This window comes from Nerophis ophidion, linkage group LG26 (genome assembly GCF_033978795.1).
Source record: "Nerophis ophidion isolate RoL-2023_Sa linkage group LG26, RoL_Noph_v1.0, whole genome shotgun sequence".
Lineage (NCBI taxonomy): Eukaryota > Metazoa > Chordata > Actinopteri > Syngnathiformes > Syngnathidae > Nerophis > Nerophis ophidion.
The window spans coordinates 7,127,649-7,154,858 of NC_084636.1; the positions used below are offsets into that span (position 1 = coordinate 7,127,649).

General features: G+C 41.0%; 3 protein-coding genes across 7 annotated transcripts in view; 1 reads left to right on the forward strand and 2 right to left on the reverse strand.

The window, feature by feature from the left end:
- Window positions 1–2,219, reverse strand: part of rtca (RNA 3'-terminal phosphate cyclase) — a 53,166-nt gene extending 50,947 nt beyond the window's left edge. Inside the window, exon 1 of the mRNA XM_061887908.1 lies at window positions 2,068–2,219. Coding sequence (XP_061743892.1) covers window positions 2,068–2,204 — 137 coding nt within the window. The 5' untranslated portion in view covers window positions 2,205–2,219. The remainder of the gene's footprint in view (window positions 1–2,067) is intronic.
- Window positions 1,830–9,598, forward strand: lrrc39 (leucine rich repeat containing 39). 5 transcript variants are annotated; one of them, XM_061887911.1, is made up of 8 exons: window positions 1,830–1,870; window positions 2,050–2,285; window positions 3,642–3,750; window positions 3,819–3,975; window positions 5,278–5,414; window positions 7,074–7,219; window positions 7,289–7,441; window positions 9,103–9,598. In XM_061887911.1, the coding sequence occupies exons 2-8, from the start codon at window positions 2,167–2,169 to the stop codon at window positions 9,290–9,292; spliced, it is 1,011 nt and encodes a 336-aa protein (XP_061743895.1). In that variant the 5' UTR covers window positions 1,830–1,870; window positions 2,050–2,166; the 3' UTR covers window positions 9,293–9,598. The 5 variants fall into 5 exon arrangements, with proteins under 5 accessions (XP_061743895.1, XP_061743896.1, XP_061743893.1 ...); XM_061887912.1 differs by having other exon boundaries at window positions 2,071–2,285; XM_061887909.1 differs by having other exon boundaries at window positions 1,834–1,870; window positions 2,042–2,285.
- Window positions 4,217–26,000, reverse strand: trmt13 (tRNA methyltransferase 13 homolog). Its single transcript, XM_061887906.1, has 11 exons — window positions 25,853–26,000; window positions 25,554–25,603; window positions 19,686–19,752; window positions 19,552–19,614; window positions 15,581–15,650; window positions 15,396–15,502; window positions 14,820–15,005; window positions 10,104–10,176; window positions 9,966–10,037; window positions 9,595–9,904; window positions 4,217–9,483 (listed from the first exon to the last, which is right to left on the reverse strand). The coding sequence occupies exons 1-11, from the start codon at window positions 25,985–25,987 to the stop codon at window positions 9,309–9,311; spliced, it is 1,308 nt and encodes a 435-aa protein (XP_061743890.1). The 5' UTR covers window positions 25,988–26,000; the 3' UTR covers window positions 4,217–9,308.
- Window positions 26,001–27,210: the final 1,210 nt, after the last annotated feature.

Consider the following 27,210-nt stretch of genomic DNA (forward strand, 5'->3'; position numbering starts at 1 on the left):
TGTTGCAGTGTGACTGCAGCCAGGCACCTAAGAAAACCCTCGTCTCCATGGCAATGTCTCAGTCGCTTTCACTCATTTGCCGCTTTTCCACTAACGCAGGGGTAGGCAACGCAGAACGTTGAAAGAGCCATTTTAGACCCAAATAACAAAACGCTGTCAAGCGGCATTCATATAAAACTCGCGGGCCGCATTAACATTAAACTTTCATATTAAGGTGGAAGCCGCAAAATAACGTCTCGCAGGCCGCAATTGGCCCGCGTGTCTGAGACCCCTGCTGTAAATATTATGTGACTGGGCCGACACGCTGTTTGTATGCAGGAAAAGCAGACGTGGCGACAGGTTGTAGAGGACGCTAAAGGGCAGTGCCTTTAAGGCACACCCCCAATATTGTTGTCCGGGTGGAAATTCGGGAGAATGGTTGCCCCAGGAGATTTTCGGGTGGGGCACTAAAATTCGTCAATCTCCCGGAAAAATCGGAAGGGTTGGCAAGTATGTCGCAGCCGAGCGTGAAGCGACTGGGATGAGAATCAGTACCTCCAAGTCCGTGTCCATGGTTCTCGCCCGGAAAAGGGTAGAGTGCCATCTCCGGGTTGGGGAGGAGACCCTGCCCCAAGCGGAGGAGTTCAAGTACCTCGGAGTCTTATTCACGAGTGAGGGAAGAGTGGATCGTGAGATCAACAGGCGGAACGGTGCGGCGTCTTCAGTAATGCGGACGTTGTATCGATCCATTGTGGTGAAGAAGGAGCTGACCCGGAAGGCAAAGCTCTCAATTTACCGTTCCCATCCTCACCTATGGTCATTAACTTTGGGTTATGACCGAAAGGACACGATCACGGCTACAAGCGGCCGAAATGAGTTTCCTCCGCCGGGTGGCGGGGCTCTCTGTCAGAAAAAATTGTGTGTAAATTATCAAATAAAACTTTGTATTACATGGTGTTCCGGACAAGAAGACAAAAGGCTTAAACCTTCCAAGAAGAATGCTCGTAAAACTCCACTCGAACTTCCAAGCGGACAGATGGCAGGATCTGCCCAACTTCCAGAGGAACTCTTTTAAGTATTTTTACAAACTCTTTTTTTTATCTATTTTATGGGACCCTCTTTGAACAATTTCATGGAACCCTCTTTGAACGGTTCGGGAACCGAAGGCAACGCTGTTCACGACCCACTTCCCAGAGGAAGCAGCTGTGGGAAGGAGGGGGGGAAAGTCAAATAAAGAAGGAAGAGTACGATCTTGGGGCAGAGCTTGGTGCAGGACTGTACAGACAGTACAGGGACCATGTCTCTCCTCAGACCTGAGTCCAAATTTAATTCTGTCTCTGTTTGATTCTTTGCCTTTTGTCTTGTTTAATAGATGTCATCAATGTTTGAACCTGACACTCTCCCTTAGAGATAGGGTGAGAATTTCTGCCATCCGGAGGGAGCTCATAGTAAAGCCGCTGGTCCTCCACATGGAGAGGAGCCACATGAGGTGGTTCGGACGTCTTGGTCAGGATGCCACGCGAACGCCTCCCTAGGGAGGTGTTTAGGGCACGTCCGACCGGTAGGAAGCCACGGGGAAGACCCAGGACACGTTGGGAAGACTATGTCTCCCGGCTGGCCTGGGAACGCCTCGGGATCCCCCGGGAAGAGCTGGACGAAGCGGCCGGGGAGAGGGAAGTCTGGGCTTCCCTGCTTAGGGTGCTGCCCCCGCGACCCGACCTTGGATAAACGGAAGAAGATGGATAGATGGATAGACTGAAGTGTACTAAAGTGCGCTCTGTCTCCATCTGCTGGAACTTTGAGACAACAAGTCTATCAAAGGCCACGTGACCTCGGAGCTAAATTTACCCAGCAGGTCTGAGGTCAGATTTCAACTGAGGAACAACACGAGGTGAGGATCGCTATGCTGGTAAAGAATCATTCACACTACTACTAATAAATATTACAATTGTCACAACCTTACTAAAGTGCTGCTGTGCTAAGCACTACATACTTACGCTCTAACTGCTACCTCAACACCTTATTTCTATTCATCTAATCAAAGTATTGGCTAACTCTCGAGTTTCTGAGGTTGCCGACATCACTCACCAGCTGGCCTTTGACGATGGGACCAGACGCCTGATGACAGGAGCCCGGGAGGTCAGGGGTCGTCCTGTACGCTGTGACATCACAAGGTAGACACTCGTCATGGCGGCCATGGTGGTATGCGGCTCGGTCAGCTCCATGAAAGCGTTGTGGGAGACCAAGATCCAGAACGTCCGGGAGACGCGGGAGAAGCAGAGCAGGAAGATGCACAGCAGCAGCAGGTTGGACTACATCAGGGGTTACCAACATTTTTGAAACCAAAAGCTACTTCTTGGGTACTGATTAATGCGAAGGGCTACCAGTTTGATACACACTTAAATAAATTGCCAGAAATAGCCAATTTGCTCAATTTACCTTTAACTCTGTTATTAATAATTAATGCTATTTCTCTTTGTGGAAACACTGATCATCTTAATGATTTCTCACGATAAATATATATAGAAACAGATAAATATTTGAAAAAAAAAGGGTATTTTTTTCCTTCTACGGAAGGTTTTTTTGTAGAGAATAAATGATGAATAAAACACTTAATTGAATGGTTTAAAAGAGGAGAAAACAGTAAAAAAAATGAAAATTTAATTTTGAAACATAGTTTATCTTCAATTTCCACTCTTTAAAATTCAACCGAAAAAAAGAAGAGAAAAACTAGCTAATTCGAATCTTTTTGAAAAAATTAAAAAAAAATAATTTTAAGGAACATCATTAGTATTTTTTCCTGATTAAGTTTAATTTTAGAATTTTGATGACATGTTTTAAATAGGTTAAAATCCAATCTGCACTTTGTTAGAATATATAACAAATTGGACCAAGCTATTTTTCAAACAAAGACAAATCATTATTTTTTTTAGATTTTCCAGAAATAAAATGTTAAAAGAAATTCAAAAGACTTTGAAATAAGATTTAAATTTGATTCTATAGATTTTCTAGATTTGCCAGAATAGTTTTTTTGAATTCTAATCATAAATTTGAAGAAATATTTCACAAATATTCTTCAACGAAAAAACAGAAGCTAAAATGAAGAATTTAATTAAAATGTATTTATTATTCTTTACAATAAAAAAAATAAATTTTCTTGAACATTGATTTAAATTGTCAGGAAAGAAGAGGAAGGAATTTAAAAGGTAAAAAAGTATATGAGTTTAAAAATCCTGAAATCATTTTTAAGGTTGTATTTTTTCTCTGAAATTGTCTTTCTGAAAGTTATAAGCAGCAAAGTAAAAAAATAAATTTATTTATTTAAACAAGTGAAGACCAAATCTTTAAAATATTTTCTTGGATTTTCAAATTCTATTTGAGTTTTGTCTCTCTTAGAATTTAAAATGTCGAGCAAAGCAAAACCAGCTTGCTTGTAACTAAATACAATTTTTAAAAAATAGAGGCAGCTCACTGGTAAGTGCTGCTATTTGAGCTATTTTTAGAACAGGCCAGCGGGCGACTCATCTGGTCCTTACGGGCGACCTGGTGCCCGCGGGCACCGCGTTGGTGACCCCTGGACTACATCTTCACTTGACCACAAAAAATTACGTTAACCCAGCGGTCCGTAGTACTGACCAACACGCTTCCTGGCTCCCATCCAGGTTGAGCATCGGCGTTTGGGAGGAGCGGGAGACTCTGGCTCAGCTCAAGCAGAAACTGACGACTGAAGATGGCCGACTGGTTTTGCGCATCGAGCACGAGGAGCGGAAGGTGACATCGCGGCCACCCCACCCTTGACCCGCTGAGCGCGCGGCTGACGTTGCAATGTTGTGGTCCAGTCGCTGCCGGGCTGCCTGGTCCAGCTGAGTCAGGTGCAGGAGTGGCACGTTCACCGCTGCGGGCTGCAGAAGATCCCAGGCTTCATCTCGTCCTTCCAGAACCTTCTGGTCCTGGATCTGTCTCGGAATGGGGTCACGGAGATTCCAAAACAGATCGGTCAGTCCCTTAGAGCAGCGGTGCCCAAACCTTTTGCCTGGCTTATTTCAAAGTGTGCACACTTCTGATTTGGGGTCTTATGGCCACTTATGTGGACACTTATACTGCCATCTGGTGGTGTCAGAAGAGTATAACATACAATAGAATTTGGGAAAAAAAAGTGTAAAAATAAGAATTAGCATGTCACTTAACATGAGTACACGTTTGTGTACTTATGGACTAAGTACATCATATCAAAAGATGATTCTTAGTTTTTATTCTTATTAGGGTCCAATAAGCCCAACTAGCAAAGAGAAATAAAAAAAAGGATGTACACAAACAGCTTGGGCCTTAAAAGGTTAAAGGCCTACTGAAAGCCACTACTACCGACCACGCAGTCTGATAGTTTATATATCAATGATGAAATATTAACATTGCAACACGGGGCGGTATAGCTCGGTTGGTAGAGCGGCCGTGCCAGCAACTTGAGGGTTGCAGGTTCAATCCCCGCTTCTGCCATCCTAGTCACTGCCGTTGTGTCCTTGGGCAAGACAATTTACCCACCTGCTCCCAGTGCCACCCACACTGGTTTAAAAGTAAAAATTAGATATTGGGTTTCACTATGTAAAGCACTTTGAGAAAAACTCTATATAAATATAATTTACTTCACATGCCGATACGGCCGGTTTATTTTACTAAATTACAATGTTTAAGTTTATACAGCGCATTACTGTAAATGGGAAAAACGTACCACTGTTATTTTTACCACAAAATTATGCCGATTGAGCTGCTACTTTATTTTACAGTAAAAATCTGTTTCCTGTTTGTACAGTGCATTACTGCACATGGAAAAATACTATCTCTGATGATTTACGGTCAATTTCTGGCGACTGAGCAGCCAGGTTTTTACAGTAAAATCTATGGACATTTCCACTGCAGAATTCTGGCGACTAAGCTACCATTTTTTTCAACAGAAAAAATAAATGGGCTTTTTTTTACTATAAATAGAAAAACCGTACCACTTATTTTTAGCAGAAGATTCTGGCGACTGAGCTGCTACTTTTATTTACTGTAAAAATCTAAGTTTCCTGTTTGTACAGTGCATTACAGTAAATGGAAAAATAGCACCGCTGATTATTTACACTAGATTTCTGGCGACTTATTGTACAGCTTGAAAGAGGTCAATATAATATGTATTACATTTGCGGGCCAAACAAAAAGATGTGACAGGCTAAATTTGGCCCGCGTGCCGCACTTTGGGCACCCCTGCTGTATAAAGGAGGGAATAATAAGAGAAACTGGATTGTGTTGTGATGCCATCAGGCAGACTGACCCGGCTCAAAGAACTGCTGCTCAGCTACAACCGAGTCCAGTTTGTTCCGGAGGAGCTCGGCAACTGTGAGAGTCTGGAGAGGCTGGAACTGGCGATGAACCGAGACCTCCACCAGCTTCCGGACCAGGTGCAAACCCCGTTTCCATATGAGTTGGGAAATTGTGTTGGATGTAAATATAAACGGAATACAATGATTTGCAAATTATTTTCAACCCATATTCAGTTGAATATGCTACAAAGACAACATATTTGATGTTCAAACTGATAAATCATTAACTTTAAAATTTGATGCCAGCAACACGTGACAAAGAAGTTGGGAAAGGTGGCAATAAATACTAATAAAGTTGAGGAATGCTCATCAAACACTTATTTGGAACATCCCACAGGTGTGAAGGCTAATTGGGAACAGGTGGGTGCCATGATTGGGTATAAAAACAGCTTCCCAAAAAATGCTCAGTTTTTCACAAGAAAGGATGGGGCGAGGTACACCACTTTGTCCACAACTGCGTGAGCAAATAGTCAAACAGTTTAAGAACAACGTTTCTCAAAGTGCAATTGCAAGAAATTTAGGGATTTTAACATCTAGGGTACATGATATCCTCAAAAGATTCAGAGAATCTGGAGAAATCACTCCACGTAAGCGACATGGCCGGAAACCAACAATGAATGACCGTGACCTTCGATCCCTTAGACGGCACTGTATCCAAAACAGACATCAATCTCTAAAGGATATCACCACATGGGCTCAGGAACACTTCAAAAAACCACTGTGACTAAATACAGTTTGTCGCTACATCTGTAAATGCAAGTTAAAGTTCTACTATGCAAAGAGAAAGCCATTTATCAACAACATCCAGAAACGTCGCCGGCTTCTTTGGGCCCGAGATAATCTAAGATGGACTGATGTAAAGTGGAAAAGTGTTCTGTGGTCTGACGAGTCCACATTTCAAATTGTTTTTGGAAATATTTGACATCGTGTCATCCGGACCAAAGGGGAAACGAACCATCCAGATTGTTATCGACGCAAAGTTCAAAAGCCAGCATCTGTGATGGTATGGGGGTGCATTAGTGCCCAAGGCATGGGTAACTTACACATCTGTGAAGGCACCGTTAATGCTGAAAGGTACATAAAGGTTTTGGAAAAACATATGCTGCCATCTAAGCGCCGTCTTTTTCATGGACGCCCCTGCTTATTTCAGCAAGACAATGCCAAGCCACATTCAGCCTGTGTTACAACAGCGTGGCTTTGTAAAAAAAGAGTGGGGGTACTTTCCTGGCCCGCCTGCAGTCCAGACCTGTCTCTCGTCGAAAATGTGTGGCGCATTTTGAAGCGTAAAATACGACAGCGGAGACCCCGGACTGTTTAAGGACTGAAGCTCTACATAAAACAAGAATGGGAAAGAATTCCACTTTCAAAGCTTCAACAATTAGTTTCCTCAGTTCCCAAACGTTTATTGCGTGTTGTTAAAAGAAAAGGTGATGTAACACAGTGGTGAACATGCCCTTTCCCAACTACTTTGGCACGTGTTGCAGCCATGAAATTCAAAGTTAATTATTAGTTGCAAAAAAAAAATTAAGTTTATCAATTTGAACATTAAATATGTTGTCTTTGTAGCATATTCAACTGAATATGGGTTGAAAAGGATTCGCAAATCATTGTATTCCGTTTATATTTACATCTAACACAATTTCCCAACTCATATGGAAACAGGGTTTGTATAATCCAATCCCTTAAGGATGCTTGACCAGAACCGGAATTTGTTTCTGTTTCTTGTCTTGTTTCCAGTTGAGCAAGCTGAGGTGTCTGCAGCATCTGGACTTGTCCATGAACCTCTTCAGCCTGGTGCCGCCATGCTTGCTCAGCATGCCGGCACTGGAGTGGCTTGACATGGCGGGAAACTGCCTGACCTCCTTACCCGAAGACATCAACAGGTAGGTAAAAGGCCCCGCCTCCTCTTCCCCCCGGCCGCCAGTCAAAACGCAGCGCTGGCTTGTGGTCAGGATGGAGAACCTGCACGCCTTGTGGCTGCAGCGAAACCAGCTGGAGAAACTTCCGGAGAACATCAGCAGGATGCCCAGTTTGGACACGCTGGTTCTGAGCAGCAACAGACTGAGCGACATCCCTGCCATGATGGAGGACATGTCCAACCTCAGGTAAGTACAAACCCCGTTTCCATATGAGTTGGGAAATTGTGTTAGATGTAAATATAAACAAAATACAATGATTTGCAAATCCTTTTCAACCCATATTCAGTTGAATATGCTACAAAGACAACATATTTGATGTTCAAACTCATTTTTTTTTTTTTTTTTTTGCAAATAATAATTTACTTAGAATTTCATGGCTGACACACGTGCCAAATTAGTTGGGAAAGGGCATGTTCACCACTGTGTTACATCACCTTTTCTTTTAACAACACTCAAACAATTGGGAACTGAGGAAACTAATTGTTGAAGCTTTGAAAGTGGAATTCTTTCCCATTCTTGTTTTATGTAGACCTTTAGTCGTTCAACCGCTGTCGTATTTTACGCTTCATAATGCGCCACACATTTTCGATGGGAGACAGGTCTGGACTGCAGGCGGGCCAGGAAAGTACCCGCACTCTTTTTTTACGAAGCCACGCTGTTGTAACACGTGCTGAATGTGGCTTGGCATTGTCTTGCTGAAATAAGCAGGGGCGTCCATGAAAAAGACGGCGCTTAGATGGCAACATATGTTGTTCCAAAACCTGTATGTACCTTTCAGCATTAATGGTGCCTTCACAGATGTGTAAGTTACCCATGCCTTGGGCACTAATGCACCCCCATACCATCACAGATGCTGGCTTTTGAACTTTACGTCGATAACAGTCTGGATGGTTCGCTTCCCCTTTGGTCCGGATGACACAATGTCGAATATTTCCAAAAACAATTCAAAATGTGGACTCGTCAGACCGCAGAACACTTTTCCACTTTACATCAGTCCATCTTAGATGATCTCGGGGCCCAGAGAAGCCGGCGGCATTTCTGGATGTTGTTGATAAATGGCTTTCGCTTTGCATAGTAGAACTTTAACTTGCAGTTACAGATGTAGCGACAAACTGTATTTAGTCACAGTGGTTTTCTAAAGTGTTCCTGAGCCCATTTGATGTCCTTTAGAGATTGATGTCGGTTTTTGATACAGTGCCCTCTGAGGGATCGAAGGTCACGCCCATCCAATGTTGGTTTCCGGCCATGCCGCTTACGTGGAGTGATTTCTCAAGATTCTCTGAACCTTTTGATGATATTATGGAGCGTAGATGTTGAAATCCCTAAATTTCTTGCAATTGCACTTTGAAAAACATTGTTCTTAAACTGTCTGACGATTTGCTTACACAGTTGTGGACAAAGGGGTGTACCTCGCCCCATCCTTTCTTGTGAAAGCCTGAGCATTTTTTGGGAAGCTGTTTTTATACCCAATCATGGCACCCACCTGTTCCCAATTAGCCTGCACACCTGTGGGATGTTCCAAATAAGTGTTTGATGAGCATTTCTCAACTTTATCAATATTTATTGCCACCTTTCCCAACTTCTTTGTCACGTTTTGCTGGCATCAAATTCTAAAGTTAATGATTATTTGCAAAATAAAAAAAAAAATGTTTATCAGTTTGAACATCAAATATGTTGTCTTTGTAGCATATTCAACTGAATATGGGTTGAAAAGGATTTTCCAATCATTGTATTCCGTTTATATTTACATCTAACACAATTTCCCAACTCATATGGAAACGGGGTTTGTACTTCCTGTCCGCGTGTGGACAACAACAAGGATGCCCCTTAAGTGGATCTTCTTGCAGGTTTGTCAACTTCCGGGACAACCCGCTGACGCTGGAAGTCAATATATCCGTGACAACGGCGCCTGAGGAGGAGGAGCAGGAGGACGACGACGACCGTGAGATGTTTGGGCGAGACTTCATGCTGTCGTACATACGTGAGGCCCGGAAAAGAGCGCACGCCGCACTCAACGTGCACAGAGTCGCCTGCTGAGTGGCGTCAAAATGAGTCAAACGTGGGAGGGCGTGGCCGTCAGCAGGACATTCTCCAGCGTCAGGTGACTGCCGACGTAACAAGTGAGTCGACCGTGGAATCCTCGGCTGCGCAGGAAGTGGATTCTCCCGCTGTCGATCAGAAGTTTGCAGCGGCGTCCCACCTGCTCGCGCTCGGCCGGCGACAGAAACCTGCCGGTGAGTCAATGACAAGGTGATGATATGCAAATGAGCCTGCTTACCGAACGTCACATGACCAGCAAACGAATAAATGTGTTGTCGATTAAAATCTGACATCTTTACCCGAGCGCCTCGTCCGTCTCTTCTATCGGCTCGTGTTCTTCGTCCGTGCTCCGATCGGCGGTTCGAAGGCCGCAGGTGGCCCAGCTGGACATGCGGCAGAACCCGGAAAACTCGGCGGGACCCAGGCCCAGGTCCGAAAAGAACTGCTGACCCACGTAGTGGCGCCACTCGCAGCGGTGGTGACAGCACAGCGCCACCGCCAGGCCCAGCACCGCGGCAGGACCGGGGCTCTCGTCTGACGTTTTGAGGCGCTTCCTTGGCGGTCCGCGTTGAGGCGCCGATGTTTCCAGCAAGCAGCGAAGAGCGAGATCTGACACGACAACATTCTGCTGAGTCGGCATCGCCGCAGCGAAGGTGAGTGCGGCTCTCACCTGTCGCCGCGCCACATAAATGTTTCCCCACTCCGACGAGCGGCAACCGGCGTTCCAGCAGCGGAACTTTACCTGCGATCAGTCACATAACCAGAGTCACATGGGGAGAAACAGTAGAGGGCCACGCTGGTCTCTTACTCAGATCCAGGTGCTGGATGTCGATCTGCAGCCTGGCAAACTCTACGCCGCCGTCCTGATGCTTCCCGTCCACCTGGACCAAGACAAACCGACATCAACGCTGACAAAAAAATATGGCTCAGATAATATACGTTTGGTTCCCTAAACCAGAGGTCCCCAACCTTTTTTCCACCAGGGACCGGTTTAATGTATGCATTATTTTCACGGACCGGCTTTGCACGTGTGGCAGTATAAAAGAGCAAAAAAAAAAAAGAGCATGAAAATCAACTCATAAGGCTGAAGTAGTGGTAGCCATGGGAGTGTTCATTTGCAAAGAGATGGGATAAAGCAGGGGTCACCAACCTTTTTGAAACCAAGAGCTACTTATTGGGTACTGATTAATGCGAAGGGCTACCAGTTTGATACACATTTAAATAAATTGCCAGAAATAGCCAATTTGCTCAATTTACCTTTAATAAATAAATCTATATATATAAAAAATGGGTATTTCTGTCAAACTGCAAAGACATGCACCTGGGGATAGGTTGATTGGCAACACTAAATTGGCCCTAGTGTGTGAATATGAGTGTGAATGTTGTTTGTCTATCTATGTTGGCCCTGCGATAAGGTGGCGACTTGTCCAGGGTGTACCCTGCCTTCCGCCCGATTGTAGCTGAGATAGGCGCCAGCGCCCCCCGTGACCCCGAAAGGGAATAAGCGGTAGAAAATGAATGAATGAATGAATGGGTATTTCTGTCTGTCATTCCGTCGTACATTTTTTTTCCTTTTACGGAAAGTTTTTTTGTAGAGAATAAATGATGAAAAAAACACTTAATTGAACGTTTTAAAAGAGGAGAAAACAGGAAAAAAATTAAAATACAATTTTGAAACATAGTTTATCTTCAATTTCGACTCTTTAAAATTCAAAATTCAACCGACAAAAATGAATAGAAAAACTAGCTAATTTGAATCTTATTGAAAAAAATAAAAAAAATAATTTATGGAACATCATAAGTAATTTTTCCTGATTAAGATTAATTTTAAAATTTTGATGACATGTTTTAAATAGGTTAAAATCCAATCTGCACTTTGTTAGAATATATAACAAATTGGACCAAGCTATATTTCTAACAAAGACAAATCATTATTTCTTCTAGATTTTCCAGAACAAAAATTTTAAAAGAAATTCAAAAGACTTTGAAATAAGATTTAAATTTGATTCTACAGATTTTCTAGATTTGCCAGAATAATTTTTTTGAATTTTAATCATAATAAGTTTGAAGAAATATTTCACAAATATTCTTTGTCAAAAAAACAGAAGCTAAAATGAAGATATAAATTAAAATGTATTTATTATTCTTTACAATAAAAAAAAAAAAAAAATTTAAACATTGATTTAAATTGTCAGGAAAGAAGAGGAAGGAATCTAAAAGGTAAAAAGGTATATGTGTTTAAAAATCCTAAAATAATTTTTAAGGTTGTATTTTTTCTCTAAAATTGTCTTTCTGAAAGTTATAAGAAGCAAAGTAGAAAAATAAATGAATTTATTTAAACAAGTGAAGACCAAGTCTTTAAAATATTTTCTTGGATTTTCAAATTCTATTTGAGTTTTGTCTCTCTTAGAATTAAAAATGTTGAGCAAAGCGAAACCAGCTTGCTAGTAAATAAATACAATTTTAAAAAATAGAGGCAGTTCACTGGTAAGTGCTGCTATTTGAGCTATTTGTAGAACAGGCTAGCGGGCGACTCATCTGGTCCTTACGGGCGACCTGGTGCCCGCGGGCACCGTGTTGGTGACTCCTGGCATATACTATTGTGGAGAGGCGGGGCCGGCAGTCCGACAGCAAGGCAGGGCACGCCCAAGATGGCGGCGAGGAGGCGTGCACGGTGAGCGAGCGGCGAGGCAGGGCGCACCGCAATCAAGATCAGGTGTGTGGATCGCGCAGCTGGGGACAATTAGGTAATCCTCTCGCACTATAAAAGGGCGACACCCGTGAACGTCAGAGAGAGAGAGGCGGGGAGACGAGAAGGAGCCAGGTGGAAGCTGACGCTGAGAGAGAGAGGCACTGAGAGCGCGAGAGAGGCGACGGCGCCAGAAGAAGAAAGGAAAGCGGAAGATGGAGCAGCTGAAATGCAGTCTTTATTGAAGAAAGAAAGAAGTCTAAACGTGTTCGCTACTATGTCCTTTCTTGACGGTCCTTGGAACCCACACGATGGCTTGAGAAGTCTGTCGCATTTGGCGCCCAATCTAGAAGGACCGTCATGGACTATCCATCCATCCATTTTCTACCGCTTATTCCCTTTTATGGTCGCGGGGGGCGCTGGCGCCCATCTCAGCTACAATTGGGCGGAAGGCGGCGTACACCCTGGACAAGTCGCCAGCTCATCGCAGGGCCAACACAGATAGACGGACAACATTCACACTCACATTCACACACTAGGGCCAATTTAGTGTTGCCAATCAACCTATCCCCAGGTGCATGTCTTTGGAAGTGGGAGGAAGCCGGAGTACCCGGAGGGAACCCACGCATTCACGGGGAGAACATGCAAACTCCACACAGAAAGATCCCGAGTCTGGGATTGAACCCAGAACTGCAGGACCTTCGTATTGTGAGGCAGACGCACTAACCCCTCTGCCATCGTGAAGCCCCGTCAAGGACCAATTCAGTGTTAATATTAGAGTGGTCCCTGGGTCTCTAGTTGAAAAGTTTGGTCTTAAGGTCAAACAGATTAAGAACCCATGCTCTATACCAGGGGTCGGGAACCTTTTTGGCTGAGAGAGCCAATAAAGCCAAATATTTCAAAATGTATTTCAGTGAGAGCCATATCATATTTTTTAACACTGAATACAACTAAATGCGTGCATTTTTAAGTAAGACCAACATTTTAGAGTATAAGACTCTTGTTCTTTTTCATAACATTGTTATTCTGAAGCTAACCAATATTAAATAAAATGTCATGTCTGTTGATCATGTTTTTGTTTGGCCATGTGCTGTTTGTCCTTTGGACTCTTTAAGTTCCTGTGTTTTTCCACTCCCTTGTCTGGTTTCCTTGGTTACTCATTTTGTCCACCTGTCTCTGGTGGACAAAGTGCCCGCTCACCTGCTTCCCAAACTCTAATCAGAGGCAGTATTTAAGCTTGTCTTTGCCAGTCAGTCGCCCTGGCGTCAATGTGATCTTTTCTCGCTTTGTGCTGACTTGTTTCATGCCTTGCCATAGTTTCGTGCTTCATGCCATGCCAAGTAAGTTTTGTTTGATTTATGTTCATAGTCTGTTTATGCCTTAGCTTTGTTCCTTAGCCCAAGTTGTGCCTCCACTGTGAGCGATTTTTGTTTGTATCTTTTTTTAGTTTAAATTAAATCATGTTTTTACCTAAATGCCATGTCCCAGAGTAGTCCGTCTGCCTTCCTGGGGGAACGACCCAGCAGCAAGCTGCGACCTCCCCCATCGTGATATAAAATACTTCTTACCATTAATGCGACTTCTTGAACAGGTGCGGTAGAAAACGGATGGATGGATTTAAATGCATCAGAATGTTTTAAATTTTGCACGTCATTTTCAGCGCTGTGATTACCAGCGAAATTTAGGGACGCACCGATTAATCGGTAACCGAATATATTCGGCCGAATATGGCAAAACAAGCCACATTCGGCCTTCGGTGGAATGAGTTAAAAACAAGGCCGAATAGTGGCGTGTGACGCAATTTTTGGACGCGGTGACGCAATCAACCAACGTGCAGTGACGCGGTGACGTTGGGATATGTTGTGTACCTGTATAAGTGTATGAGGTTACAAGCACACACTTAATGAGATTTAGTTGGGCCTCTGTTTACATTATTAGCCTGTTGTGTAGGCTACCTGTATAAGTGTATGAGGTTACAACCACACACTTATTGAGATTTAGTGGGGCCTCTGTTTACATTATTAGCCTGTTGTGTAGGCTACCTGTATAAGTGTAAGAGGTTACAAGCACACACTTAATTGAAATTTACTTGAGCCTTCTGTTTACATTATTAGCATATCTACTGTGGCTAAGCAGACTTTTGCCAAAAGGACAATAATTCATTTGTTGTGGGTTTATCCACTTTAATGCACTTTATTTTTTTTTGGAATGCATGTTTTGTTTGAAGGCCTAATGTGAATGAAAAACTTTGTGCTTTTTTTGAAAAGCAAAGGCTACTGGAATATTTAAAAAATGTCAATATTCAATAAAAAAATACTTTATTTGAAAAGCATGTCAAAATATTTTTCTAGGCCATTTATGCAATATAAAAAAAATTGTGAAAAACTGCATTCATTATTCGGTATTCGGCCTTCGGCCAAGCGTTTGAATTTTATTCGGCTTCGGCCACAAATTTTCATTTCGGTGCATCCCTAGCGAAATTATTAATAATTATCGTGTTAAACAATGTCAGCAAAGATTTATCTGAGAGCCAGATGCAGTCATCAAAAGAGCCACAGGTTCCCTACCCCTGCTCCATACAATGATCCTGCAGATGGAAATTAGCCTTTGGCTACAATATGGCACTTTAACATTTTATATAATGTACTATAACAACAGGCGACTTACTATCAGGAGTTGTGATATACATCTAAAAACAAGTTATTGCTGTGTTTAGTGGGACAGGCCAAAGTTAAGTTGATGAAAATGTTTCTGTGCGGCCCCGTAGCAAATGCGTCACGGACCGGTGGCTGGGGAGCGCTGCCCTAAACGACTTGACCGGATTGGGGGTCTCACCTTAAAGCGGGTGCTGCTTCTTTCCACCAGAAGCATCTGCAGGTCGTCCAAGTCTGCCGGCTGCTCTGTGGTCTTCAGGGCTTCGTGGATCCAGTGGGAGAGTTTCCCACGACCTGCTCCGAACTCCACGAAGCACCGCCCGCGTCCCAGCAAGCCCAGCGTCTCCAGGTGTGCAACGATGGAAGCCTGGGGTGTGGGGGGGGAACAGGAGCGATTGTCAGACTGCTTGTGGCCCTGTTAGAATAATTATGTAGAAGTTATCACACAACTCTTATGCTTAAAGGCCGTTGCTAGTATTTGTTTGCTCCCGTTTATTTTCCGTTTTTTTTTTTTACAAAGTGAGTTTGATTTACGTGACTGTATGTTAATAAACATTTTGGTTAAACATGCACACAATTCTGGACATCGATTATTAACCAGCTGCACACGTCTGAACTAGCTCCATTTATATATTCGGCAACCAGTAGCAGTAATAGTATCGGACTTTACCGCTACACCTTGCTTCTTGTCTTGTTTAATAAATAGTTTGGTATTTGAACCTGACAGGCCCCTAAACAACCGGGTTTCTTCACTTACCTGCTGCTTCAGGTGCTTGTGGGCGGAGTCTCCATTTTTGGGGTTATTAAGTTCCTCTTGAAAGACGGGATGAGACAGGAAGCTCTCCTCCAGCTGACAGTCCAGAGCTTCATCAAGCACACGGACGCAGTCAGGGAGACAATCCGAAAGACAGACAGACATGTGGCAGACTTGGGAACGCTCACCTTTTGTAGCAGTCTTCAATTTGTCCAGCAGGTGTCGTAACTGAGTCGTGGTTTGATCACACAGACTCACCTACACGTACACACAAATTGCATGTTACCATAGGGACATGACCGTTAGTATTTTATTAGGACAAGTAAACGCAGCTGAGCTCCATCGACACCACGCGACCCCGAAAGGGACAAGCGGTAGAAAATGGATGGAAATAGAAGTATTTCACCATCACAGCATTACAACCAAAGTAGATGTTGCCATAGTAACGCTAGTACGCTACTATGGTAGCATGATGTCTCCAAGGTTCCGAAAAATAGTCGAAAAAACTGAAAATAACAGAGCCGAGTCTCGGTGTTTGTAATGTGAAAATGAATATGGCGGGTGTGTTACCTCGATGACGTCACATTCTGACGTCATCGCTAAAAGACCGATAAACAGAAAGACGTTTAATTTGCCAAAATTCACCCATTTAGAGTTCGGAAATCGGTAAAAAAATACATGGTCTTTTTTCTGCAACATGAAGGTATATATTGACGCTTGCATAGGTTTGGTGATAATGTTCCCCTTTAAGGTAAATGTTACCATTGTAACATTACAATAAAGGTGGATGTTACCATAGTAATGCTACAATGGTAACATTACAATAAAAGAGGATGTTACCATAGTAATGCTACAATGGCAACATTACAATAAAAGAGGATGTTACCATAGTAATGCTACAATGGTAACATTACAATAAAAGAGGATGTTACCATAGTAATGCTACAATGGTAATATTACAATAAAAGAGGATGTTACCATAGTGATGCTACAATGGTAACATTACAATAAAAGAGGATGTTACCATAGTAATGCTACAATGGTAACATTACAATAAAAGAGGATGTTACCATAGTAATGCTACAATGGCAACACTACAATAGAAGTAAATGTTGGGCTACCATCGTAACGCTACCATGTAACATTACAACAATGTATGTTACTACAGCAGTGTGCGTTACCATAGTAACACTACCACTGTAACATTAAAGCAGTGTATGTTACCATAGTAAGGCTACCATTGTAACATATTACAATACATGTTGAGGTTACCATAGTAATGTTACAATGGGAACATTACAATAAAAGAGGGTGTTATCATACTAATGCTACGATGGTAACATTAGAATAAAAGTAAATGTTGGGCTACCCTGTACCATTACAGTCGTGTATGTTACCATAGTAACACTCCCATTTTAACATTACAATAAAGGTGGATGCTACCATGGAGTGGCATGGCGTAGTGGGTAGAGCGGCCGGCCAGAAACCTGAGGGTTGCAGGTTCGCTTCCCACCTATTGACATCCAAAAAAATCGCTGCCGTTGTGTCCCTGGGCAGGACACTTCAACCTTTGCCCCCGGTGCCGCTCACACTGGTGAATGAATGATGAATGAATGATAGGTGGTGGTCGGAGGGGCCGTAGACACAATCTGGCAGCTGTGGCTACAGATGTAGCTTACCACCACCAGATGTGAATGAATATTGAATCCCACTTCTCTGTGAGCGCTTTGAGTGTTTAGAAAAGCGCGATATAAATCTAAGTTATTAGAAGAGCGCAATATAAATCTAAGTTATTATCATTATTATTATTATAGTAATGGTACAATGGCAACATTACAATAAGAGAGGATGTTACCATAGTAATGCTACAATGGTAAAATTACAATAAAAGTATATGTTAGGCTATCATCGTATCGCTACCATGTAACATTACAATAAATATGGATGTTACCATCGTAGTGATGCTACACAGGTAACAATACAATAGAAGTGGATGTTACCATGGCAATGCTACAATGGTAGCATTACAATAAAAGAGGGTGTTACCATAGTAATGTACCATGGCAACATTACAATAAATGTAGATGTCAGGCTCCCATAGTAACCCTACCATGTAACATTACAACAAAAGTCCATGTTGCCATAGTAATGCTACAATGGTAACATTACAATAAAAGTACATGTTAGGCTACCATATCGACGCTACCATGTAACATTACAACGTAGTATATGTTACCATAGTAACATTACCATAACAACATAATAAAAGTAAATGTACCACAGTAACGCTACCACAAAAGCAGACTGTGGAGAAACACCGCCGACGGGCCGACAACAGGCAGAAAGCAGCAGCACGGGCCCACCTGGAGGCTGGGAGGCGGGGCATGCGGCGGCAAGAGGAGGCGTGACGCACGCGGAGCGACGCTGCAGCGGCAATCTAATGCAGGTGCGTATACGACACACCGGCTCACGATCTGTCCATCTGCTGGCAGAATATAAAAAGGGCGAGGGAGGAGCGACCAGGGAAGCAGCACGGAGGAAGAAACATCGGCCAGCAGACCAGAAGCACGACGAACCAAACTACTAGAGCGATGACGCACCCCCGCAGCGGACGCAAGCCCCGGACGCCGAAAGGCGTGCAGCGGCAGCAGACAAGCCAAAGAAGCGCACTGAAAAGTGACTCGACAAAAGGCCCAAGTGACAACAGAAATGTTGAAACAATAAATCAATGCTGCTATGATGCGTCATGTGTCAAGTGTCCCCGCAACCCACACGAGGACCCACACACAGACGTTACCATGGTAACATTAAAACATAGTGGAGGTTACCATAGTAATGCTACCACAGGAACATTACAATTAAAGTGGATGTTACCAGAGTACTGCTACAATGGTAACGTTAGAATAAAAGTGAACGATACCATGGGAACACTATCACAGTAAATTTACTATAAAAGTGGTACCAATATAATACCAATGTAACAATACAATTACACCGGATATTACCATAGTAATGCTACCATAGTGACACTGTAACATAAGGGGATATTACCATAGCAATGCTACTATCGTAACACTACAATAAAAGTGGAGGTTCATATAGTAACGCTACCATCGTAACTTGGGGTGTGGGAAAAATCCGATTCGAATACGAATCGCCATTCTCACGTTGTGCGATTCAGACTCAATTCTCTTTTTTTTTTTTAAATCGATTTTTTTTATCAATTCAACAAACCACTACAGAGCAATACCATAACAATGCCATCCAATTCCAGAACCATACCTGACCCAGCAACACTCAGAACTGCAATAAACAGAGCAATTGAGGAGACACAAACACGACACAGAACAAACCAAAAGTAGTGAAACAAGAATGAATATTATCAACAACAGTATCAATATTAGTTATAATTTCAGCATAGCAATGATTAAAAATCCCTCATTGACATTATCATTAGACATTTGTAAAAAATAATAAAAAAGAAGAAAAGTGTCACAGTGGCTTACACTTGCATCGCATCTCATAAGCTTGACAACACACTGTGTCCAATATTTTCACAAAGATAAAATAAGTAATATTTTTGCTTCGTTTAATAGTTCAAACAAATTTACATTATTGCAATCAGTTGATAAAACATTGTCCTTTACAATTATAAAAGCCTTTTTTTTTAAAAATCTACTACTCTGCTTGCATGTCAGCAGACTGGGGTGGATCCTGCTGAAATCCTATGTATTGAATGAATACAGAATCCTTTTGAATCGAAAAAATATCGTTTTTTAATCGAGAATTGCGTTGAATCGGGGAAAAAAAAAATCGATATATAATCAAATCGCGACCCCAAGAATCGATATTGAATCGAATCGTGGGGCACCCAAAGATTCACAGCCCTAATCCTAACATTAGTAAAAACATTACAAATAAAGTGGCTGCTACCATAGTAACGCTACAATGGTAAAAATACCATAGAGGTGAATATTACCACAGTAATATTACAATGGTAACATTAGAAGAGATGTAGATGTTACCAAAGTAACTCTACCATGATTCAAGGGTAACATTATAATGAAAGTAGGTGTTACAAAACAAAAGATACCATTGTAACAATAAAACAATTCAAATGTTACCATAGTAACTAAATCAAACAGATGTGGAGTGTTACCCCTTGAGCGCCGTCGTGGTCTTGGTTAGCTGAGCCAGCGTTGATGTTCTCCACATAATATTGCTGACAACAGAAACAAACAAGGTTAGCGTACCAAAGCACAAACGGGAAGATACAGAAAGTCATTCGCTTACGGGTTTTGGCTTGACTCTGGAGTTACATTTCTTCAAGTGTTTGTCCAGTTTGTCTTCACTGACCGTGCTGAGAAAAAACGGTGACATAAAGTGACACACACACACACACACACACACGTTAATGGGGTCTTACCAACCATCTCACATGGATTGCTACTTCTGAGTAAAGTGACGTTTCCCTTCTGAATCCCTTTTAGCTTTTCGAGAATCAATAGAAATGTTTCCGCTGAGATGTTTCCCACTCGCATACAAAACATTCTAACTTGGATTGTTTCCCTGGCTTCGAAACTCTCCTGAAGGACAGTGCGGCGCAGACACAACAAACTAACTTCTTGTCTTTAATGACATACACACTTCTTGTTGTTGACTTTGGACTGACTGGCCCAGGGAGGGTTTCAAAGTTTTTTGTAGCTTATTGTTTGTTTTTTGGGGAGCAAAAACTGTTCAGCTTGCTTAGAAAGAACGAATAGCATTGAATTGAAATCAATTTGACCAGAAAGTTGTTCTTTGTATAATTAAACTTTGAGTGAGAACGTTTGCGGTGCTACAGAGTAAAGACCAAAACATGAGTAAATATTAAAAGTGTAGTGTTACAAAGGTGCAGTAGGTAAGGTTGTATTTTTGTCTAAATATTTTGAGGACCAGTCATAGACAATTTAGAGTGAAAAGCAAAATGTTCACTCTCTAACTTGGATTGTTTCCCTGGCTTTGAAACTCTCCTGAAGGACAGTGCGGCGCAGACACGACAAACTAACTTCTTGTCTTTAATGACATACGCACTTCTTGTTGTTGACTTTGGACTGACGGGCCCAGAGAGAGTTTCAAAGTTTTTGTAGCTTATTGTTTGTTTTTTGGGGAGCAAAAACTGTTCAGCTTGCTTGGAAAGAACAAATAGCATTGAATTGAAATCAATTTGACCAGAAAGTTGTTCTTTGTAGAATTAAACTTTGGGTGAGAACGTTTTCGCTGCTACAGAGTAAAGACCAAAACATGAGTAAATATTAAAAGTGTAGTGTTACAAAGGTGCAGTAGGTAAGGTTGTATTTTTGTCTAAATATTTTGAGGACCAGTCATAGACAATTTAGAGTGAAAAGCAAAATGTTCACTCTCTAACTTGGATTGTTTCCCTGGCTTTGAAACTCTCCCGAAGGATAGTGCGGCGCAGACACGACAAACTAACTTCTTGTCTTTAATGACATACGCACTTCTTGTTGTTGACTTTGGACTGACTGGCCCAGGGAGAGTTTCAAAGTTTTTGTAGCTCATTGTTTGTTTTTTGGGGAGCAAAAACTGTTCAGCTTGCTCGGAATAAACAAATAGCAGAGCATTAAAATCAATTTGACCAGAAAGTTGTTCTTTGTAGAATTAAACCTTGGGTGAGAACGTTTTCGCTACTACAGAGTAAAGACCAAAACATGAGTAAATATTAAAAGTGTAGTGTTACAAAGGTGCAGTTGGTAGGGTTGTATTTCTGTCTAAATATTTTGAGGACCAGTCATAGACAATTTAGAGTGAAAAGCAAAATGTTCACTCGCATACGAAACATTGTAACTTGGATTGTTTCCCTGGCTTCGAAACTCTCCTGAAGGACAGTGCAGCGCAGACACGACAAACTAACTTCTTGTCTTTAATGACATACGCACTTCTTGTTGTTGACTTTGGACTGACCGGCCCAGGGAGAGTTCAAAGTTTTTGTAGCTTATTGTTTGTTTTTTGGGGAGCAAAAACTGTCCAGCTTGCTCGGAAAGAACAAATAGCAGTGAATTAAAATCAATTTGACCAGAAAGTTGTTCTTTGTAGAATTAAACCTTGGGGTGAGAACGTTTTCGCTACTATAGAGTAAAGACCAAAACATGAGTAAATATTAAAAGTGTAGTGTTACAAAGTTGTTCTTTGTAGAATTTAACCTTGGGGTGAGAACGTTTTCGCTACTATAGAGTAAAGACCAAAACATGAGTAAATATTAAAAGTGTAGTGTTACAAAGGTGCAGTAGGTAAGGTTGTATTTTTGTCTAAATATTTTGAGGACCAGTCATAGACAATTTAGAGTGAAAAGCAAAATGTTCACTCTCTAACTTGGATTGTTTCCCTGGCTTTGAAACTCTCCTGAAGGACAGTGCGGCGCAGACACGACAAACTAACTTCTTGTCTTTAATGACATACGCACTTCTTGTTGTTGACTTTGGACTGACGGGCCCAGAGAGAGTTTCAAAGTTTTTGTAGCTTATTGTTTGTTTTTTGGGGAGCAAAAACTGTTCAGCTTGCTTGGAAAGAACAAATAGCAGTGAATTAAAATCAATTTGACCAGGAAGTTGTTCTTTGTAGAATTAAACCTTGGGTGAGAACGTTTTCGCTACTATAGAGTAAAGACCAAAACATGAGTAAATATTAAAAGTGTAGTGTTACAAAGGTGCAGTAGGTAAGGTTGTATTTTTGTCTAAATATTTTGAGGACCAGTCATAGACAATTTAGAGTGAAAAGCAAAATGTTCACTCTCGAACTTTGATTGTTTCCCTGGCTTCGAAACTCTCCTGAAGGACAGTGCGGCGCAGACACGACCAACTAACTTCTTGTCTTTAATGACATACGCACTTCTTGTTGTTGACTTTGGACGGACTGGCGGCTGCCGACATGAGGGCCGCGAAACAGAGACACGCGGCATGCTTACACACACACACACATGCATCCACAAAAAATATACGCCACACACACATACCCCAGGCCCTTCACGCAAATTTCTTAGGGGTGATGGACGGATGGGCAGCGCCTCAAGAGCTGCAGACTGCCACCATGGCCCCCACCTCTCTCCCCTCTGTTGCAAGTCTCGAGATGTATATTGTAATATGTATGTGCTTTGTTATGGAGGTTTTTTCCCACATTGTATTTTTTTACTCATCTTTTCCCAGTGTTTCCCTTTTTCACCCAACTTTTACAGGGCGGGGCGCCTTGTGGCGACCCATCAGCGTTCCTGTTCTGTAACCCTGTACACTGTTTGTTTGTCTAATCTTGAACGGGTTTGTGCTGAAAACAAAGTTTTGTTGTACTTGTGCAATGACAATAAAGACTTACCTACCTTATCCTTCATTTTAGGCGTGAATGAAGAGTGCGAAAAAAATGCACTATGGACCTGATAAGTCCGAAATACATAAATAGAAGCATTTTAGTCCCATCTTAAAACTCATTTGTATACTCTGGCCCAGGGGTTCTCAACCTTTTTTCAGTGATGTACCCCCTGTGAACATTTTTTTAATTCAAGTACCCCCTAATCAGAGCAAAGCATTTTTGGTTGAAAAAAAGAGATATAGAAGTAAAATACAGCACTATGTCATCAGTTTCTGATTTATTAAATTGTATAACAGAAAAAATTAGTGCTCATTTGTAGTGGTCTTTCTTGAACTATTTGGAAAAAAGACATAAAATTAACTAAAAACTTGTTGAAAAATAAACAAGTGATTCAATTATAAATACAGATTTTCTACCCTTTTTGGAGATTGTAATAGAGATCCATCTGGATTCATGAACTTAATTATAAACATTTCTTCACAAAAAAATAAATATTTAACATCAATATTTATGGAACATGTCCACAAAAAAATCTTGCTGTCAACACTGAATATTGCATTGTTGCATTTCTTTTCACAGTTTATGAACTTACATTTAACTTACAATTTAAAACATTTGTATGCACGTACAACACTTAAGACCTTCAGTATATCAGTATGTGGAATTAAATGATGGAATGGATTAAGAAAAGCAATCAAACAATGTTCTAATATGACCCACTTCAAGAAACTCTTCAAACTTGAAGTGTTTACAAAGTACAAAAAAGAAGAACCAAGATAAACATTCTGAATTTATTCTTTCTTTCATTCTCAAAATAATCTTATTTATCTCATCGTATGAAATAAAACTTACTTCACCAATTATTTATTTTTATTGTTATTACTTATGGAGTGTATTGTGATTACATTGAGAGCAGGAAGTGAACAAAAGTTTTAGCAACTGTGATGTAAAAGAAAAGGGGTAGGATTAAATAGGCTCTGCTTCTTCCTACTCCTTTGCGAACATGTTGAAAAGAGAAACTGGAAATTGTGATGTATCATGTTGTATGCTTGCATGTTCCAAATAAACTTAAACTTTGTTTGATACTTTTATTAATAGATTGCACAGTTCAGTACATATTCCGTACAATTGACCACTAAATGGTAACAACTGAATACGTTTTTCAACTTGTTTAAAATTCATGGTAACTCAACTCAACTCATTCATATTTTGTTCAAGTATTATTCAATAAATATATGTATAAAGGATTTTTGAGATGTTGCTATTTTTAGAACATTAAAAAAAAATCTCACGTACCCCTTGGCATACCTTTAAGTACCCCCAGGGGTACGCGTACCCCCATTTGAGAACCACTGCTCTAGCCCAGGGGTGCCCACACTTTTTCTGCAGTCGAGCTACTTTTCAATTGACCAAATCGAGGGGTTCTACCTCATTCATATATATCATTTATATGTATTTATTTAAGAAAGAGACGTTTTTGTTAACAAGTTAAATGTGTTTAATGATAATACAAGCATGTGTAACACATATAGATGTCTTTCTTTCATGAAGACAAGAATATAAGTTGGTGTATTACCTGATTCTGATGACTTGCATTGATTGGAATCAGACAGTAGTGATGATAACATCCACATTTTTGAATGGAGGAGAAAAAAGTCCTCTTTTCTGTCCAATACCACATGAAAGTTGTTGGTTTTTGGCATCTTATTTATCCAGCTTCCATACACTTTACAAGAAAATCATTGGCGGAAAACTTGTTTGCCCGCTTGCGCACGCCGGCTTTCTGCACCTCTTATTTTGTTAGCGCAGGCAGCATGAAGCAGCGCTTTTATTGTGAAGATAGTGAAGTGAAGTGAATTATATTTATATAGCGCTTTTCTCTAGTGACTCAAAGCGCTTTACATAGTGAAACCCAATATCTAAGTTACATTTAAACCAGTGTGGGTGGCACTGGGAGCAGGTGGGTAAAGTGTCCTGCCCAAGGACACAACGGCAGTGACTAGGATGGCGGAAGCGGGAATCGAACCTGCAACCCTCAAGTTGCTGGCACGGCCACTCTACCAACCGAGCCACACCGCCCCTTTAGCTTCTTTATGTACAGTCACTCTGGAGCCCATCTTGGATTTGTACCCAAAAGAAAAGATAGGAAATGTGCAGTCGGTCTTTAGAGTTTTGACAAGAGTCTGTTGAAATAAAAAGTGTTTCTCGCCTTCCTATTGGTCATTTTTTCTTAATAATGATCTCGCAACAGCCAGCGTCATCTCACAAGACCCTCGAGTGCCATGAATGTCCATCAAGTGACGTCTTGGTGAAGATTGATGATCGCTAATTTTTAGGTCTATATTTTTAAATCAACTGGTAGCTCGCGATTGACGTAATGGGCACCCCTGCTCTAGCCTTTAAATAGACCCCCTTTTTAGACCAGTTGATCTGCTGTTTCCCCACATATGCGGTCCTCTCCAAGATTTCTCATAGTCATTCACATCGACGTCCCACCGGGGTGAGTTTTTCCTTGCCCTTATGTGGGCTCTGTACCGCGGATGTCGTCGTGGCTTGTGCAGCCCTTTGAGACACTTGTGATTTAGGGCTATATAAATAAACATTGATTGATTGATTGATAAATCATGTTACAATATTAATTTCTCACAGGTGTTGAGCACACTGCAGCTAGAACTTGCTAGTCCATATCTTTAATGCTTTAGTCACAGGCAGGATTCTCACAGGAATGAGGCAAAAATACAACCGTACCCTTGTGTATCTGAACAATGCATGTGTGAATATGTCAATAATAACTTGATGTCTCACTGTTTGGGGTCCAGAGGGCAAACAATCCTCCTGCTGCTGCCACCTTCTTCCTGCAACAGAAAACACGTGACCTGATCACCGCCATTATAAACATCTTCACTTCCTGGCACAAATATATATTTTTTTCTGTGTCGTTTCCATTATTCCACCAACAGGTTTGATGAATATTTACTGTTAATTATATTTCAGCTCAACAGCGCCACCTTCAAATAAAATGATAATTTTCTGAATTGGGTGGTAAATTTGTAACGAATTGTTCTACGTCGTAACCTTAAGTCACCCAGCCCAACACAACTCACCAAGGTCGCATGTTCTCCACAGAACGTTTTACCTTTGGCAACGACCATTTTACAAAAGCGTTTCTTTTTCTCCACGAAAAAGCCACATTTGCCACTTTCGATAGCCGCCATGTTGGCCGAGTCGATATGCTGCATTCACGTGCTCACTGATAACTCGTAAAAGGAAGGTTCATTTTGTTGGTCCCCTGTTGTTGTATATCAGGGGTCACCAACTTTTTTGAAACCAAGAGCTACTTCTTGGGTACTGATTAATGCGAAGGGCTACCAGTTTGATACACACTTAAATAAATTGCCAGAAATAGTCAACTTGCTCAATTTACCTTGTACATTTTTTTTCCTTTTACGGAAGGTTTTTTGTAAAGAATAAATGATGAAAAAAAAACACTTAATTGAACGGTTTAAAAGAGGACAAAATACAAAAAAATAAAAATAGAATTTTGAAACATAGTTTATCTTCAATTTCGACTCTTTAAAATTCTACCCCAAAAAATGAAGGGAAAACTAGCTAATTCGAATCTTTTTGAAAAAAAAAATAAAAAAAATAATTTATGGAACATCATTAGTAATTTTTCCTGATTAAGATTAATTTTAAAATTTTTATGACATGTTTTAAATAGGTTAAAATCCAATCTGCACTTTGTTAGAATATATAACAAATTGGACCAAGCTATATTTCCAACAGAGACAAATCATTATTTCTTCTAGATTTTCCAGAACAAAAATTTTAAAAGAAATTAAAAACACTTTGAAAAAAGATTTACATTTGATTCTACAGATTTTCTAGATTTGCCAGAATTTTTTTTTTCCCTTTCTGTCATAATAAGTTTGAAGAAATATTTCACAAATATTCTTCGTCGAAAAAACAGAAGCTAAAATGAAGAATTAAGTTAAAATGTGTTTATTATTCTTTACAAAAAAAAAAATACTTGAACATTGATTTAAATTGTCAGGAAAGAAGAGGAAGGAATTTTAAAAGGTTTGAAAATCCTAAAATCATTTTTAAGGTTGTATTTTTTTCTTTAAAATTGTCTTTCTGAAAGTTATAAGAAGCAAAGTCAAAAAATAAATGAATTTATTTAAACAAGTGAAGACCAAGTCTTTAAAATATTTTCTTGGATTTTCAAATTCTATTTGAGTTTTGTCACTCTTAGAATTAAAAATGCCAAGCAAAGCGAGACCAGCTTGCAAGTAAATATCCATCCATCCATCCCTTCCATCCATTTTCTACCGCTTATTCCCTTTGTGGTCGCAGGGGGCGCATGGTGCCTATCTCAGCTACAATCGGGCGGAAGGCAGAGTATACCCTGGACAAGTCGCCACCTCATCGCAAGGCCTGCTGGACAAAAAATAAAATGTAA